General features: G+C 37.9%; 1 protein-coding gene across 5 annotated transcripts in view; it reads right to left on the bottom strand.

Moving 5' to 3' along the window:
* MEIS2 (Meis homeobox 2) overlaps positions 1 to 18,444 on the bottom strand; it is a 174,716-nt gene that overhangs the window by 56,603 nt on the left and 99,669 nt on the right. For all 5 annotated transcript variants that reach the window (XM_075426915.1, XM_075426916.1, XM_075426911.1 and 2 more), the window contains one exon: positions 4,700 to 4,776. In XM_075426915.1, coding sequence (XP_075283030.1) covers positions 4,700 to 4,776 — 77 coding nt within the window. The remainder of the gene's footprint in view (positions 1 to 4,699; positions 4,777 to 18,444) is intronic.

Here is an 18,444-nt window from a genome sequence, read left to right as displayed (position 1 = left end):
AGAGAGAGGTAAAAAAGATAGCTGATTTCTTCAATTTCAAATAAGGTTAACTTAGGTATCAAATTAACCTTTCTAATGCATACTTTAATGTTTTCCTCAATTTCTCCTTATTTTCTATAGGTCCATAGCAATAGTCAAAGTACTGAAATTGATCCTTATAGCAAGACCTCCGTAAATTAATATTTTCTGTCGCACAAATAGTTATTTCTTTCAAAGTGTTCATTTACTAAAACCAAACATATTCTCACTGTATTTCTTAAATGCAGTGAATCAGTTAGTAATGAGTTATTTTTTAAATTAAGCTTTTTTTACTAAAGCTTAGGTTTTAGGTCCCTAAAAATCTAGAGGGTAGGGCTTCTTACCTGCTGTCAAACTCTCCATCTATCCCCTATCTCCCTTCCCTCAGAAAAATAATAAAAAAAAATTCTATATCTTCTCATTAAAACTAGTTATTCTTTTTTAAATGTTACCTCGACCTGGAAATGGCAAAGTCTGAATTTCAAAGTGATATCAGATATGTAAGCAGAATTCTGCTCTGAAGGGTCCACATAACAAGTTACAGCATTAAGAGTAAGCACACTGCAGTGTACCAGCAACCTGGAAAAATGCTTAAACCTTTCACAAGTATTTTCTTTCTCTTTTACAGCTTTTACCTTCTCTCTCTCACCACAGTCTAACAGGGTGTTCAAGCATGCTGCCAACTTCAAGCACATTAAGTACTCTCTCTGTGATACGCGCATACACTATTTTCAAATATAGCATCACATATACACATGGTTGAACCTCGACTTATGTCTGGAAATGTGATTCCTGTTCAAGGAGCTCTCCGTTCCTGTCTTCAGCCTGATTTCAGAAAAAATACTCTTATTTAGGAAAGACTTTTAATCATATGCTTGAGCTTCATTCCAAACAATAAGGGAGATGTGTACAAGTGCCTAACTCTCAGAATACTAAAGCATGTGCTCCACTGTTTAAAATAATTATGAAAAAAACTAATTTAATAATTTCATTATTTTTTTATCCTTTCTCTTCTATTAATTCTACTTGCAATTCTTCTTGTCTCTTTTGTCTGCTGCAAATGTTTTAACAGACTGCAGCAACGATGCTTATAACACTCTTTGTCCTTCATTGTCAACGTACATTTTTAGCTTTCTTCTGTTTATTTTGCCTCATATATTCAAGCTGGACCAGACTTGCTTTTATCAGTCTGCCCCTTGCAATTTTTGCTCTCACTGCAGCTCTGCCCGGTTACAGTGGTTTCTTTGTCTTTCCATCAATTAAGATGTAAAAAGGGTAATTTAGGAAGGTGGGAGGATATGGAGTGGGAAGTGAGGATGAGGAAATCTTCAAAAAGTTTTCCCTGTTTTTTACCTTGTCATGCAGCCTTATATAAAAACAGCCTTCCCTGGCCGTGGCAGGCCAGGCTACTTTCTCCCCAGTGTACTATGCATTCCTTTCAACAAAACGATAAAGCTCTTGCTTAATTTTAAATGTGTGCATAAATGTTACTGTCTTCAATAATTACAGGTTAAAGATAAGCATAAACTGATGTGCTTTGCCAAGTAAGAATGAACTTACAATTGTTCTTAATGTTCTTCATTGAATCTTGGCCTAAAGATCGGCCATACCAGTCTTCCACACTGCTGGAATGTGTTCCAAGACTTTTGGCACTGTATTACCTCTCCAAGTCATCTAGTCTGACGTCTCCATACCCATTTCTTGTTCACTAAGGAAAAGACTAAGGTTCTGCCTTTGAGTCTGATCCCTGGGTGCCCCTGTCGCTAAATCTTACCTCAATGCAGCTGAACTGCAACTCTTTCAACAGCTGATCATATGTGACTATCCTCAAAAGCCATGTAAGCCTCTGGTTTGAACCCACTTAATTATTTTTTTTTTAAAGTGGTGTATTTATTTTTAGAACAAAGGTTCTGGGCTATTCAACGTGCCTTTGAACCCCTTTAGCCTCTAATTTCCAGAAGAGTATAAAATAATAAGTCTACAGATGTGATATTCACTGAATTCCTACTGAGTAACATCTCCTCAGTATAAAATCCTAAACTATGCTTAACAGAGATAAGGTTTCAAAGTTCCAGGGAGGTTTCCATATCCTTGAGACAATGGGAGAAGGAGGGTAGAGGGTTGGGGCCACTGTCCTTCATGTGGAAGTAGAGCGAAGTCAGTGCTGGATGCTAACAGAAATTCTGCCTAGAGTAACCGGTAGCAGTTTGTGTGCGATTATCCCTACCTTTACAATTCACTATGATGGCCACAATGGATGGTATTTGCTTAGTTATTTGTGTGTCATTCCATGGAGCTCAGTGCTATAGAGCATTCACTAATACACTGAAGAAAAAAATCAAAGCAGCAGTCTGGGTACCTATTATTCATAAGTACTGCACTTGAAAAAGCACGAGATTTTTTTTTATGTTGTGGTTGCAATCTGGTGTTTATTTTTTACACCATGTGATGACATGTTGCCTGAAATTTTAGGAAGACACAATGCTAAACTGGTGAGCAAAAAGGTTTAACAACGGATGTCAGGAATGTTTAGGTAAGAGCTAATTACAATAAAACAAGAGGCCAAGACCAAAAATTTCTCATCATCGAGAAATGGCTTGCAAATGTTTTAAGACAGAGCTATAAGGTAACAGAAGCAGCTTCACTCACTCAGATGTGTTTATTATCCATTACCAGGAATCACTTCATGTTTAAAGTTATCTGCTGTTGGGAAGAGACCACTCTTTTACCTGGCAATAGCTCAGGAGAAGGTAAAAGCAGTTCCACCTCTTTACGTCTGATGTCTACATCAAATGCATAGATGATAGGACGGGCTTTCAAAATCAAAGGAATAGGGAGGAGAACAAGTGGGCGTTTTTTGCAATGAAGACATAAACTGAAATGATGAAATCTATACAGCAGTAGTTCCACCTTTCCAGCCACCCTGCCTTCTTACCACCATGACTGAACATATGTATCTGCGCCTGATGCAATACAGATACATCATTAGCGTATTTAAATTATTTGCAATGCATTTAAAATGGAACATTTTCAGGAAGTAAAAAATAGTTGGTCTGTAATTTACCACATTATACCAGGAAAAATAACATATTAACTATTTACCCGGAAAATTACTGGTAACAAAGTTTCACGTTGTGAAACTAGCAATGAATATTTGCAATACCTGTGGGTACCTACATTATTTGTACTTGCAGTAATGAAGATTTGCATATGTATGTTTATAATATACAGCACAAGTCAAAACAAAAACACACCTCTCTCCTCCTCCTGAGATTAAAGCCTAGGCTCTACATTTTCAGTCCAAAGGGTATCTTTAAATGTACTTGGTTCCAATCTTCAGAAGAGAATTAAAGTGAATTCAAGTCTCTGTATTGCATATCCTTCCTTTCTGCCTTTCTTTTCAGGTTAGCAGTTTATTTCTGCATTAATCACCCTGACAGAAGCAAGGCAACTCAATTTTCTGCTTCTGTAGGTAGGCACATCACTTTCTGTACAGCACTAGGCATGAAAAGGGCTGCAGCTAAGCTTTGGTTACTGGTGTAATTGAAATGCTATCCACACTATAGGGTGCATTAAAGTCAGATAACGGCAGTTCCTGTGGCCAATTTAAGTAGCTTGACTTCCCTGGGAAAAAAAAAAATTGCCTGACAGATAAGGCAGACAAACTGGCTAATTCTCCAAGCATGTCTCTCATTGTGATCCTAGAAAAATGAGAAAAAAATGAATCACAGAACCACAAAATCAATTGACCCTCGGGTAGCTCATCAGGCAGCAAGCCTGATAAACCTAAAAGCTTTGTTAATGTCTGCCTGCCTGTATCCCACAGATAGAGCACTTTGTAAATGAACCTGCTTTGATAAATATATTAAGGAAAGCTGTGAATAAAGGCAGAGACTTCTCATTTGTAAATACAACCTCTGCTACATGGAATTAGAATGATAAAATGGAGTTCCATGTAATTAAGTTTGTATAAGGCCTGAAATCCGTGCAAATACTTTCCCTGAATTTTGAAAGAGAACTGTCAGTTCAATTAATCTGAACATCACCCCCAGAATGTACTGAACAAAATTAAGCTGCTGATAAAACCTGGGCCAGTATTTTGATAAGTAATTCCTATATCATTTCTTGGCCACTGTGATCATTTTATTTAATCCGCTACCCCCCCCCTTTTTTGCAGTTCTATGCTAAGCCACGTACAAAGGATGGATGGTTCACACACCACCCTAACAATAATCCACCATATCAAAAAGTGGAAAATGGGGCAGTCTTCTCCCCACCATGCAAAATATCAAAGTGAGTAAATTCCTATTAGGAGATATTAAAACACCTGTATCTAAATCACCACTCTAAGCCTAAACAAAGCCAACCATTACCACACTGATAACCTAAATACTAAGACTCTGCAAAACTATGCAGCTTTTCAGGTGTTTTCAATGGGAAAGACCTGAACAGAATCCAAGGCTCGGTTGGACACTTTGCAAGCGGAAAGAGAATGATCTTGAAAAACAATTTACCTAGGTTAGCTTTACCGTTCCCTAAGTGCTACTTTCATACCTAAAAAGAACGAACACAGAAATTTTCCCTGTCAATTGCATTTGGTTCAGAAATGAAAAAGAAAACAATTATTTAGAAATTGCAGTTTAGCCATGGGAGTAAAGATATTGATTGTAGGGTCACTTACCAGTTGTTTACTTGTAGAATTGTAAGTCCTGTGTCTTGGGCTAACTGTTTCTTCTGCTCCTCTGAAGGATATGGATGCTAATAAAAAGAAACGTTTTAAAAGATAAATCAGAAGTTAAGAAAGATGCACTAGCAGAATGATACCATCTTTTGTGTGTGTGTAATCCTTAAAGTTTGCTATTATTTCCTGTTATAAAGCTAGGAGAATTAAAAAAAAAACCAAACTCGTGAATACTGAACAAAATCTTAGCTGACTGACGGATTCAAGCTACCTAGATCCTCCTGCAATTCACTTTGAAGCTGGCACACACAAACAAGAGGTATATGCAAAAAAGATATGTCATTAAACAGTATCCTTTATAGGTACATGTATCACTACAGATGTCTTATTTCTTGAACTCCTATGTTGGATTTTAGGAAGAAGAAGGTAGATAACTCTAAGTGAATTCAAAGGGTACCAGAGTTACCATATTTGTCTACGGTGTTTTTACACAGAAACCAGAAAAATTATACCTGGGAAAAAAACCCTGGTGCTTGTGGTTTAGCACTTTTACCTTTCTCTGCAATCAAGGACAGAGCTGTGGCAGTACATACTCAGTTGAACAGAAGATACTGAATGTATAGACTTTAAACTTCTAAGAACAATACGTTCAGGACTGGTTCTTAGGAGTCATGACAACCAATTCAATTACACTGCGGTTTATTGCCAATATATGTGTTGAACCTTTTATGGGGCAAGAAGTGAATTACTTGATGCTTGCTTATAACTAAGAGGGGAAAATCATAGTTCATGGCTTCAAGTTCAACTTTCAGATGAAAAAAATAAGCAGAATCAAACTTATTTCCTGCCTGCCTGTTTGCCTCTCCCTTTCCTTCACAAGGAGCTTTTGCGGAAACCTCAATACACCTACTATGCAGATAATCAATATGCTCGATTGTGATAGGCAGGAGGGGCTTTTGGAGATCATTAATTCACGTATAACCCCCAGAGAGCTGCCTAAGTAGGGGTTGAATAGGCATTAAATTAAATATGCATATGTTTCAAATGCACGTCATTCATTATACAGCAAAATGAAACTTTCAGAGTTTTTTGATGCTGCTTACAGATCACAACACCTAAACACTCCAAATTAAACTGATTTTCTCCTGTATTGAAATCACATTTTAATGCAGAAACCTCTCATACCTCTGCATCAATAAATTTTTTCTCATATGTTTCCAATGTTTTACCTACTATTCTGTAAAAGACACAAACAATGAGTCATCTGGAATTCATTTTTTTAAGGAGGCTGAATATTTAATTTTCCATTATCTGCACTTTTAAAAGCAGGCACTGTTTAATGCCATTGCTGAATTGGCATTTAGCAAAGCAACATCACTTCACAGCAAAAAGGGTTAAAGAGATCTCAGTATAGAAGTCAAGCTTTTAATATTCTGCAAATATTAACAAAGAAAGATGATAATGTTGAGTTAATATGGGTTAAGGATAAAATGAAAATAAATTTTTCTGATTGCTAAGTGTTGACACTTTTTTGGCTAGGCCTGCAGCCTTTTCTTGAAGGCTGTGTAATTACAGAAGGCTTTTCCCCTCCTTCCCCCTCCTGCTTCTAGCCCACATTAGTAATGACCCCTTCACTGCTTCAAAAACCACTAATAGTCTTCAGCAAAGGCAAGAAAAATGAACAGGATAAATTGGAATCCACAGTCAGTAATTTGCATCATATGAGGCTGCTTTGGCCACTCACACTCATTCCTGGCCATCAATCGTGCGCTGTCAGGTGCTGCACTCTGCCACCATGATAAATACTCCTCCTAACACTCTGATTCGTCAAAACAATGTAATTGTCCTCTATTCTCCTCTTGGTAATGGAGATAATGAATGACTGCACAAACAAGAAGGATTGCTCATCACAGACACAGGGGTGGCTTCAAACCGAAAAACCCTGAGTACAAATTTTAATTGACTGAAAACACAGGTTGAAAGAAAAGAAATCCTGTCTTCCATTTCCAGGCTTCAAGACAATCCCTTCTGAGCATTCCCCTTTTGGGTCGGGGGGCAGGTTCTTTATCCTGAACGTGGGCCCCCCAAAATGGGTAAAATGAGACTGTAGAAAATCCTGTCATTGGAAAGCAGCCACAGAAATGCTGTCCAGTATGCAATTCATGTAAAACAACTCCTCACTTTGTCTTTAATCCCAAACTGCGAGGAGCTGGTGTTAGGAAAAAAAAAGCCCTCCTCCAAATGGAAACAGTTCCATCCAGTTAAATACTTATTGTACTGCAAGGAATAGTATGTTTTTAAAATTTCAGTCGAAATATAACCACACATAAAGCGAATTGCGTTCAACAGCACAGAGCGTGATGGAAATCAGTGAGCCTACTCAGTGTGATAGCCATCCTGGAGCTATTAAGACATTTGAAAATTGGTACACACAAGATCAACAAACACTTAAAGCCGAGATCTTATCAAAATTCACCTTGGACAGATGGCTTTTATTATTTCTAATTAAGAGTGAGGGACAATAGCACAACAACTCTAACTTATTTAAATAATGCTCTACATTTTGGGGAAGAGAGAGAGAGAACTGGTGGTGTTTTCTGTTGATTTTTCCCCCCTTTCAATTTCAGTGATTCTACGGCTTTTAAATGTGAAGTGGACTGTTTATCTTAAAGTGTGCTGGCAGACTGCCATCATATTTCTAAGATTAAAGAAAGGATTGAAAACAATCAGCTTTCCGAGGAACTGAAACCACGACAATATGTTTCTGATTAATTTACAAATATATGTATATATTTAAGGCTAAACTACAGAAACAGAAAATTCCTACTAGTTAGTCTGTCACAGGCATTCTTACACTTTATTAGAACAGACATCATATTGAAATAATAAGCATGGGAGGCCTCTATTTCTTCTTTGATCTATATTACTAAATGTCTGACTGGCTCAGATTTAAAATAAACTTTGGTATGTTTGCACTTGAAAACTGGAAAAAGACCACAAGTAATAATTTGTTGTCAGTTTCCATATTCTCTAACTAAAAATTATGGTTTAGTCTGTACACTGCTGGATGCCAGGCGATGTTAGTCCAGTCACCCCTGCAGTGGCTAAACTTCTTGTAGGAATATATATGCTCTAGGATGGGAGCAACGATGATAGATCACTTCATCAGCATGGAAATAGCTGAGATGAATTAAAGGTACAGGTCACAGCTTTCCGTGCTTTTCAAACCTCTTGCAGGCCAGTGTCATTACAACCTTGAATACACAGGTATGTATGGGAGAAGGGTACCAGGGACCTCCTTTTTCTCTGAACGTCTAAGGATCGTGATCTCTTGCCAAATAATGTGAAGGCAAGATTTTAAGCTGTTTCATGATGGCTCTTCAGTGTTGTCCTGTGTGATTGTAAAGTACTTTATCTGTAAAAATGTTGTCGATTTGCTTCCAGTAATTTGAATGATAATAAACAGAATCACAGAATCACAGACTCACAGAATGTTAGGGGTTGGAAAGGACCTCTGTGGGTCATCTAGTCCAACTCCCCTGCCGAAGCAGGGTCACCTAGAGCAGGCTGCACAGTGGTGTTTAAGTGCCATCTATGTCCAGCATAGTTGGATTTGATTTTAAGCTTGGGAGTGTATGTATATGTAGGTAATAATTTTACTCAGACCGAGGTACAGGTTATAAGATTTCGTAGAAGTTTAGTTTATTTTCTTATTTAGAAAGCTGAATTCAGAGGAAGGAACACAGAGGGGAATTTCTGATCAGGAGGTGAAAGAATCTAAATTATTCACCCTTAAAAAGCATAATGAGTATAAAATGCTACAGATTGTTAGAAATGGCAGGATTAAAGAATACACTGACATCCTTTAACTTTTCTCAGCCTATTAAAAGCATTCCTTAATTGTCTGTTTAAACAGGAAACTCAGTAACAAAAGAGTTAATGCTCATAAAAAAGGAAAGAGCTTTGAAAATCTCACCACCTCTAAAAATTCCCATTCCACTGAGCATATCTCATCTCTTTATTGCCAAGGTAACCATGGGTATCTCATGAACTCTTCAGTGCTACCGGATGGTCAAATACCAGTGCCACAAACCACCTAGTTCCCTATCTACAGATGATAAGGCCATGCTTCAGACACAGGACTGAGCTGCAAAATCGATGCATTTCTGATTCTATGTGATGACTGCAACTCATTTAAGAAGGAGAGAAACCACTATATTCCAGAAGTTTCAAAACTCAGCAACAACAGAAAGTGCTCTAAGCATATTCCCCTGACAGACTATGCATTGGTAGGGGCTTCATTGAAATCATGGTCCTAGCTACCTAAGATATCACCCATCTTATCACATCACAACATTTTTGATCTCTTAACTAGGTAATGCCACCCGAAATGGTGAAGGAGAAGAGGGATCTTCACATAGACGACCACAGAACCAAGATTACTGAGCATGCTTTTAGAAAAGTTTAAGAGTATCTCCTGAACCAAAAGCTTTTCAAACTTTCATTAAAGCTTACCTGTTCGATCTAGCTCTCCTAGAACAAATATCCTTCTCTGTTATGTGCATACATTCTGCCAGACACATTGTAATGGTTCTCATGCACTGAGGCTAACATTTTCAGCAGAAAGACTGTTGTTATGTCTCTGTTCAGTGCTAGAGAAGACTACCCATACTAAAAATGGTGAGCGTCACATAAAGCACCTGGACAGAGAGACTGAGCTGGAGAATCAGAGCTGCTGTGGATGATCTAACACCAAACACACCAGCGCTCAGTAGCCCTGGGGCTTCTGTATCGATAAAGGATAGACATACTTACTACTGGGTAGCGTAGAGCTGATTTGAGCCATATTCTGCTAGTTGAGCTGAAACGAGGAGAAATTAAAAAGCAAAGCTAGAATAGATATGGCCCAAGGGCCTAAACAGCCCGTCTCTACCATACTCCTGACTCTTGCTGGGCTGATGAACAAAGAACCAAGAGGACCCACTTTTCTGTGTTTTGCCACTTTAAAGACATCAGGTAACACATTCAAAGAGACAAAATGATGTGCTAAGGAAGTTCAATATACATGAGAGGGTTGCTGATGGCATATGGCGGCTTTTAGACACAACAAAAAAGAAAGATGACCAGCTGTGTGGATTGCAGAATGAAAGCTTGTGAAGCACATTTGCAGGAAAAAAATAGATGTTCTAAGGAAGGGAAGAAGGATGATTAATAAAGTAATAACAAGCAGTATTGTGGTAAAAAAATTCCCATCGCATTCAAAACAGAACAATGACAGAGAACCGTATTCTCCAGTGCTGTAAGAAGAAAACAATTTTGTAGGCTTTTGTACAAAATTTCCCCCCAGAAATTTTTCCTTGAGGTAAACTAAAAGGGCAACGAGTGACCTGTACAGTGATTTTGAAAATGGTGAATCTTCACATGGACAAGAAGGGTGACAAAGAGCATTATCACTCATCAAATACAATTTGGCTCTGTTTTCTGGGAAGAACTGGGGTTTCTGGTGAAAATGTTAATATATTGCTGTTGTCCCAATTTCCAGCAAAGCTATCAAAAATTTCAGGGTGTTGACACATAAGAATAAACAGCCACTTTGGCTCTGGTCTTCCAATTCAGAATTTTCAGGCAGTGAGTTACCTGAAAGTAGGTTAAATAATGGGATGGTCTGGAATAAGGAATGGAGAAAAGAATCTATGGAGAAAACAGAAGAATATCTGACAGGGATAGTAGGAAATTTAGAGCGCTGGCAAACAATTAAAAAAAAAAAAAAAGAAAATGCAGCAATTAGTGCTTTACAGGAAAATATTAAGATTGCTACTCAGAGGACTACAAAGTTAGCTGAGGTAACTGGAAATGGTTCTATTGCAGTTGTGTGATAGAACGGATTACAGAGGAGAGAGATGCTCAAAGTCAGACTGAAATTTTGCAAGGTAAATTTGGTAGCTACGGAAAAGATGAAATGCTAGAAAAGATTTTACAAATGCATTTTAGATAACAAGGAAGTACTGGAGAGAGGAACAGTGATATTGGAAAGATGGTTTTCAGATCAGTCTACAGGCATAAAGCACAATGCCTAGTAATAAAACCAAACAGTATTACAGCGATTTTCTTCTCCTAGATATTATATGATATCTCCTATATGGTTGGATATAAAATCCTATTTCCATTGAGTCAGTGAGAGTTTTGCCATTATCTTCTTTAGAATTTGATTTGGAGCCTAATTTAAGAAACTTAACCTTTGAGTAAACATACGGAATGTTGCTTTAATCTTCTGAAATACAAAATCTGTATTACAGACAAATATTGAAGAGTTTTCTGTAATATTTTGCAACTATGGTAGGAAAAGACTGAAAAGACAACATGGAATGCATCTGTAGAATAAATTGGCCTACCCCAGCAGGGACTAAAATTAAAGACATTTGTTGAAGACCAAAATCTGTGCTGAAGTCAACACAGAGAGAGTCTTTCAAACCACTAACCAATCAGTATGGTAAAGTAGTCTCACAAGTAAAGAAGGCAAAAAAAAAATTACTGTAAATGCTGAAGTAAAAATCATATTGAGAAGGTCTTAAATTAATGAATAGAATTAAGCTATAAGACAGACATAATACTTTAAAATAGTTCTCTCTCTTATTTAGAATGAAGTATCTCATCACGTTCTGCTTCGTAATTCCTTAAGAGAGAGCTGGAGCATAGATGGGGATGAGAACACCTTACTTAATGCAAGCCAAGAAAATAATCAGTACTACTAAAATAGTGTCCCTTTCATTAATATCAATATGCAGATCTGGGTTCCTTTTAATGGTGTAACAGAATGGAACTGTCTGGTGAGCCCTAGATTTTTCTTCTCCAAAATGTGCACCTTCAGCTGTTGGCAGGCTTAGCAAAAATCTTTACTTATGCTAACAGTCTGCCCCACCGGCACAATTTGGAGGCAAATATCCATTCTTGACCCTATACAGTCACTGGTTTGGGGTAAGGTACTCCAAAAAAAGGGGTGGTGGTAAATATCAGATCCAGGTATGTGACAGTTCTTAAATTTTGAATGTATTCATCTCCACAATGTTTTTTCAGGCTCACCTAGATTACAGGCTGTGACTGAGGCAGATGATCATTTCATATCAGATCTTTTTACTTAGCCTTTCCAATTTGTAGTAGGAATTTGTGAGTCATACGGACATGTTTAGGAATGGAACCAACATTAAATATTAAACAGTGATACCCACACAGTACAGTTATAGCTATCTTTGAAAGTTCAGCCATCTCACCAACTAATTCTTTTTTGAAGATTGGATGAGTTGAAGAACCTCAGATTATATGTTTGACAAGTTCAGGACCACATAAGGGTTTTCACAAACCTGGTCTCAAACAATCCCAGCGCCCTGCCTTGCAATACACCCAGGGAACCAGTTCCTACAGGGTTCATTTAATTGAATTTCAACGTCTATCTAACCTACTGGAGCTGGTTCTTTTTTGATTGCCCTAAACCAAATTTTTACAGAAAACAGTTTACAAATGTATCATGAAAGAATACAGGGTCCACAAAGTCATAAAGATAAAGCTCAATATCATTTTTCCACTCTATAGACAGGATTCACAATTGATAGGGGAAAAAACCCATGTTGACTATGAACAATAAGGGACAAGGAACTAGTGTATTCATTCAGTAGATGACTTCTGTTAGCTGGGATAGAGAACTGCATAAATCAAGGATTCAAGGCAACAGAGGCAAGGGATTATATAACATGTAGATGAGAACAAACATGGTTGTGAAAAGATTAGGTACCCTAAATACCCAAGAAACAGAAATATTCTCTTAATGACTTCAAAGGAAAGGAGGATTGAAAATTAATCAGATATAAACATACAAAATTCAAGAAGTACGAGTGTTAAATAATTCTCCATCCTGTAAAAGAGTACATAACATACTGTGGACTGTTTAGTGAAATATGCATTACTGAATGTCCAGAACAGTTTTCTGATCTCCAGCAGTACACTGAAAAGCCTAATTTAATGAGCAAGTCTTCATGGATTTATGACAGCAAGGTCTTTCTTAATTAACTTGCTAGTGTTGTTAAATAATGTTATTACCGGCTCAGGGGAATGGAAATGCCACAGATATTATCTCTTTCAGTTTTATTATAGCACTTGATATAATTTCAGATTAAAGACCATAAAGTAGAAAAATGTCTCATAAACAAGTAACAACAAGTGGTGGGTTAAGCTGACTAGTGAGGAGACTCTTCTTAGGCAACAATATCAGATAAAGCTAGAAATACAAAAGATTCATGCACTGTTAGGCATGAAAGGTATGCTAAAGGGCCAACCTACTACCCTACAAAGGCAATAGAACTTCTCTGTGGACTTCAATGGGAGCTGGATTGTAAATTTGTTAGCCTTTACTGATTAATATAGAAAGCCATTTTTTCTTGAGATGCAGATGCTGCTATGTAAATTGTGAAAAAATGGCGCAGAATAATGTAATTGATGTTTTCTGAAACGTCGTGGTATAATACATGAGTAAAAGTATCAACAGGCACTAAAACGTTTGTCCTTATCTCCCTTACCATCACCTTGTTGGATCACAGTTTAACAAGCTCTGCTAGGGGTCTTTAGTTTAATTCACGATTCTTCAGTTTCTGCTACTTTGCGGATCTCAGGCTTTAATTCAGAGCTATTGCGCACACATCAGGCTAAATACAATCAACAAATTTCAATAGGGCGTCTTATGTTTCTTACTTTAATACACAGGTGGAGTAGCCAGGGCCAATCATATCACAAATGTTACGCTAAACAGTCTCTGAAGCCTGTAGACTATAGGCACAAGTCAAGTCAGAAATATGATTAAATACTACACTGCATGTGATGTGAATTAGGTAATGATACTGCAAAAACTGTGATACATCTATAATTAAGGAAATGCTAAGCTACCCAGAACTGATTTCTTCAGCATCAAAACATATAAACCAAGAGAATGATGCAAGTGACTTGGAAAACTAATGCTATGATTTAATCTGTGTGGTGTTAGAAACTGAAAGTTAGATTTTCTTAACGTATTTTGTGCCATATCCTGGCAGTAATACTTACACAGTGCCACTAAGCAGCACTTTCTTCCATGTGAGAACTCTTCAAGTTTCATTGGGTTACACACAGAATAAAACACTAATCACTCCAAGTAAGGTCTGGCTCTGAGTCTGGCTCATAGACAGAGGACCAGAGAGAGAACTTTGTTTCGGTTATTCTCTAAGGAGGAGACTTTGAATTTCCTTTTTACCTAAGCTACATCTGCTGAGCTAGTTTATTACAAAAGAAATGGGCACTATGGCAATACATAGCTCCAAGAGTCTCCCATTCATACCATAAATATGTGAGGCCATGGCTCTGGGCAAGCTTTTCAACACATTCAGTAGCAGGATTTGATAGAATGCAACAGCTAACTCTCATTGCACCTCTTAATTTGCTTGCTGGAACTTGGCAATTTACCTTTCAAGAGCCACAGACCAAGTGGATATCTGTTTGGCACACACAAAAGTTCTTTTCAGGGATCTAGTGAAAGGGTAAGGTATGGTCTGCAGCTTAATGAAGTTATAAGCTAGTGACATATCTTGCCAGAAAATATTCATGACCTACTGAAAGGAAAGAAAAGTAGTCATCACAAAATAAGGGATTATGTTTTAATTTGTACTTAGGTGGTTTTTTATATATATGTATATACATACACACTGAATTCGCAAAGCAAAGGCAATGGCTGCAACGCCATTTGTAGTACAAAGACACCACATTAATAATGAAACCTTGAACCATTCACAGTTAAGGCCAGGTTTGTTGAAGTGTTCATTCAGGTTTTGGCAAACGTTGTAAGACTTTTGGGTGCAGTGCTGCAATTGATGTTTTCGTGTGGCAGCCAGGTGAAACTGCTGTGGTTCAGGCTAAGTCTCACACTGCCTGAACTCAAAACCTCAAAGATGAACTCCGAGCCATGAATTTACACAAATTTACAAACATTTCCAAAATTCTGCAAAAGGAAACTGCAGCTCAGTTCTTCAAAGGATATCCATTTTCCAAAGTGTACGTAGATTTTGTTTTGCTGTTGTCCCAGTGAGGCCAGAAGAGAAGACTATATACTATCTTCTTCCTGGAAAGTCCTCTTTTCTGCCTCTAGCTCCTACACAATTTGGTTGTTTCTACACTGGCAACTTGCGTACAGGGTTTTGAAACTGCCGACAGAAGCAAGACCTGGAGCCTTTTCTCTTTGAGGAGACAAGAGCTTGCAACAGGTGATAGGAAGTAAGAAGGGAACGTTAGTAGCCAATATTGGAGTATCAAGCTAGTGGTCACTGTTATGAGGTTTAAGGCAGAAGTGATGAGGTTTTAGGGTTTAGGGAGGGGAAGGTGGAGGGCTCTGAAGTGAAATGGTCTTCTTGGACAAGGGGCAGTAGAGCATGGGTAGAATAAAAGCATCTATGAAAGCACTATGTCTGATTTGAAAGCATTTATGAGTGCTTGTGCTTCTCATTTAATGTGCTATGATCATGATTACATTTAAATTTAATCAGATTCTGAAGAGCAGCTCAGGTGTATGGGGTGAGAGGGCAAATACATGGAAAAAGCACTAGTTCTGTAAGATGCTTTTGGGGTCAGGAGAAACGGGGATGCTAATGAAGCAAGACATAGGGTTTGTTTTGGAAAAGTATTTAGCTCAACCTCAGGGAGACAACTTGGAGCAGGAAAGTGAATCTGGGGAGGTCATTAGTAAAGGGTGGCTGGGGAGCAGGCAAGGACCTTAGAGCAGGAGGTGTGGGTGCCGGGAAGCCCCAGGGCTGAAGGGACTGCGGAGCTGGTTCTCAGCAGGGCTGCGGTGGGAATGCTGGAGAAGGAAGGGTTACCAAATCACACCGGGGTCCGATCGCCACCTCGGCAGCTCTGGTTTGTTCCAGAGTTTCTCTGTAGAGTTTAAATGAATTTATGCATAAGCCCCAGACTTTAGAGAGGATTAAAAGGCTTCTGGAATAAATGCAGGTAGTTTATAATCTCAGTTGTCTGGATCTTGGGGTTTTTTTTTCCATTTCTCTTTTCATTCCCACAACTTGCTAGTAGTCTTAGGTGTAACAATATATACTATGTGTCGATGTTCTACCTACCACTACCACTGAGCACAACATGCTGATTTCCGCAGTTAAAGAGGAAAAAGCATGAAAACACACATACGCACACCAAAAGAAGTACATACATGCATAAGAAACAGTAGATAGCAACATCTGCCATAGATCTGTTACATTTTAAAAATATTTACTAGGAAAATGTTAAAAGAATGTATAATGTTTACACATTAGAAGGCCTTGATCCAAAGTGTTTTCCTCAGAAGGATGTACTGTTTTGCTGTGTGGTAGGTGCCCTGAGCTGCTGTTAATCTGAGAAGAAGCAAGAAGTATTTGGTGCCACTGTAACAACATTTAGGCACCTGAAGGTGAAGATAAGTGTGACATAACAGAATAGGAGTAAGGTGGCTAATTCACCTGATTTCAGTGGGAGCTAGTATTTCGTATTTAGTTTTTTAGTGGGAGCTAATGTATTTAGTTACTTTTAAAAATCTAACAAGGTGCTCATCTGCCTAAATTTGTTTAATATCTGATCTTAATGAAGGCAGTTGACCTTTCTGTGTATATTGGATGCCCTCCCCTAAGACCACCATCTTGCTAAACATCCAATGCACAACTATCCACTATCATTAAGCAAGATTAACCTGTGTCAGTGTTTCAGAAGCTTGTGGAGCCCCCATAAACCCTTAAGAGATTAGGCAACCTAAAATGAAAGCCAAGTAATTTCCTTGATCTTTTACTGCCCATTTCTTCTGGGTAGCTTTTTAATAAAATCTCCTTACAATCAATAAAATATATTTATAACAAAGTACCACACTCCTACCAACAATCTGCGAGCTGGTACATACACTTCGCGGCTTATAAACTGACACACTGTAATAGCTGCACAGTTTTTAGCAGCTGTCTCTCACACCATGTGTCCTGCGCAAGTGGAGACTGAGATTCAGACATGGTGTTCAAAAACTGGGATTATCCTGTAATTTTCATAATAGATGGCAAACATAATAATTCCCTAAAAGTAAGCAGGGAGAAACAACTGAAGAGGAGAAGGGTTTTTTTTGTTGCAAAGAAGATGTAACACCCAGGATGCTTTCGTATATTCTGGAGGTGGGTATAGGTAAACAGATAAATTAATTTATGTTCCTACTCACATTCCAGTTCTGGAAATGAATGTGTGACGTACATAGCAAACAGCAGGTGAATCTGCACATCCATCCTTATACATGACTCTAAATGTATTGACGAAAAACAGGAGTCCAGAAATCAGAATTCTACCTAGATTTTAAAGAATTAATCCTCCTCATTTTTTTTTACCTGAATGAAGTTTAAAATATCCTCTACTGCAAACTGCAGACAGATCTCTTACAGCCTGACCTTCTACTTCAAACCATTCCACATAGGAGTAGTGACATCCTTTTAAAATTAATTTTTCATCCTTGAAAAAACTATCTTCTCCATCTTTATGATGAACATGCCTCTACTGGGTCTGCAAAGTAAGTTGACAAGACAGGAGGCCACTCCTCTCCACCGCAATCACTGAAAACTATCACAGACCCGATTACATGGCAAGAAGAAGCTACAAAGTCAAATATGGATATCTACTGGATTTTAGAGCTCTGGTTTTTTTTAGCCCTGTATCTTAAGTGAGGGTGAAGAAGCAAGATGTGGGCCTTTACTCATAAGCAATACTGAAAGGGTGCAATTTGCATCTCTTTTAAATAATGCTGGAACAAAAGTTTTGAGTAATCATAATCTATATGCTGTTTTCTTGGCTTTCTAGCCACAGTTGAGTTGGCTCATCCAGTTACTGGAAGTAAGAACTGACTCTCAGTAAATCACTTGATTTCCATAACATACCTGCTTTTTACAAACAATGATTTCCTCAGAAAAATGCTAAAAAATTGGCTTATTTTTCATTAATTAAAAAAAGAATCAGCCAAGCATTATTTCTTCTTCTATTTCACTTTTTGATAGCGCATAGTGGTAAAGTTGGCAGATCTCCTTCACAGGTTTTAAAATTTTCAGATTCTGTTGGAATTCAGAAGAAAAGTTTCAAAGTGCTCTGTAGCATTATAAAAGACTTGTGTCATTTTCTCTGTTAGCTTGAGCAACTCACCAGTAAATAAAGATGAAGAATTACAATAACTTAAAATAATATTTTTGTGTATTTAGAATACTTTCCAGACACGGTCTCAAATTGCTTCATGAATGTTAGGGAATATGAGCAAGGAAAACCTTACTACATCAGTCCCTGCAAAAACAAAGCCAGCAAGAAAAAAAGCTGTTTTGGGGTGGAGAAAGGGAGGCCTAGAGAAACCTAGTGCCTGCCCCAAGGTCATATGGGAGGAAAAATATATAGCCGATGACAGAACCTGGGAACATCAAGAAAAGACACCTCGATCAGCAATCAGGTTTTTAAGAGCACAAGGACAGTAGTCAAAATCCTCTACTTTTAGGCATTTAAGATCTATGAATGATGAATTAATGATATTTTTCCTACTACATAAGGTAGTACTTGCATTTCTGTTGAGCGCAGAATAGTTCCTGGAATAATTAAACAAACAAATAGAAAGTATTAGGACACTTTGGAAAGACTGACATCATGGCTGATTCTCAATGAAGTTTTAGGTTTAGGGGTGCTAATCC

The sequence above is a fragment of the Opisthocomus hoazin genome, chromosome 7 (genome assembly GCF_030867145.1).
Source record: "Opisthocomus hoazin isolate bOpiHoa1 chromosome 7, bOpiHoa1.hap1, whole genome shotgun sequence".
Taxonomy (NCBI): domain Eukaryota; kingdom Metazoa; phylum Chordata; class Aves; order Opisthocomiformes; family Opisthocomidae; genus Opisthocomus; species Opisthocomus hoazin.
The sequence above is the reverse complement of the archived record's forward strand: the minus strand, read 5'-3'. Positions and strand labels throughout refer to the sequence as shown.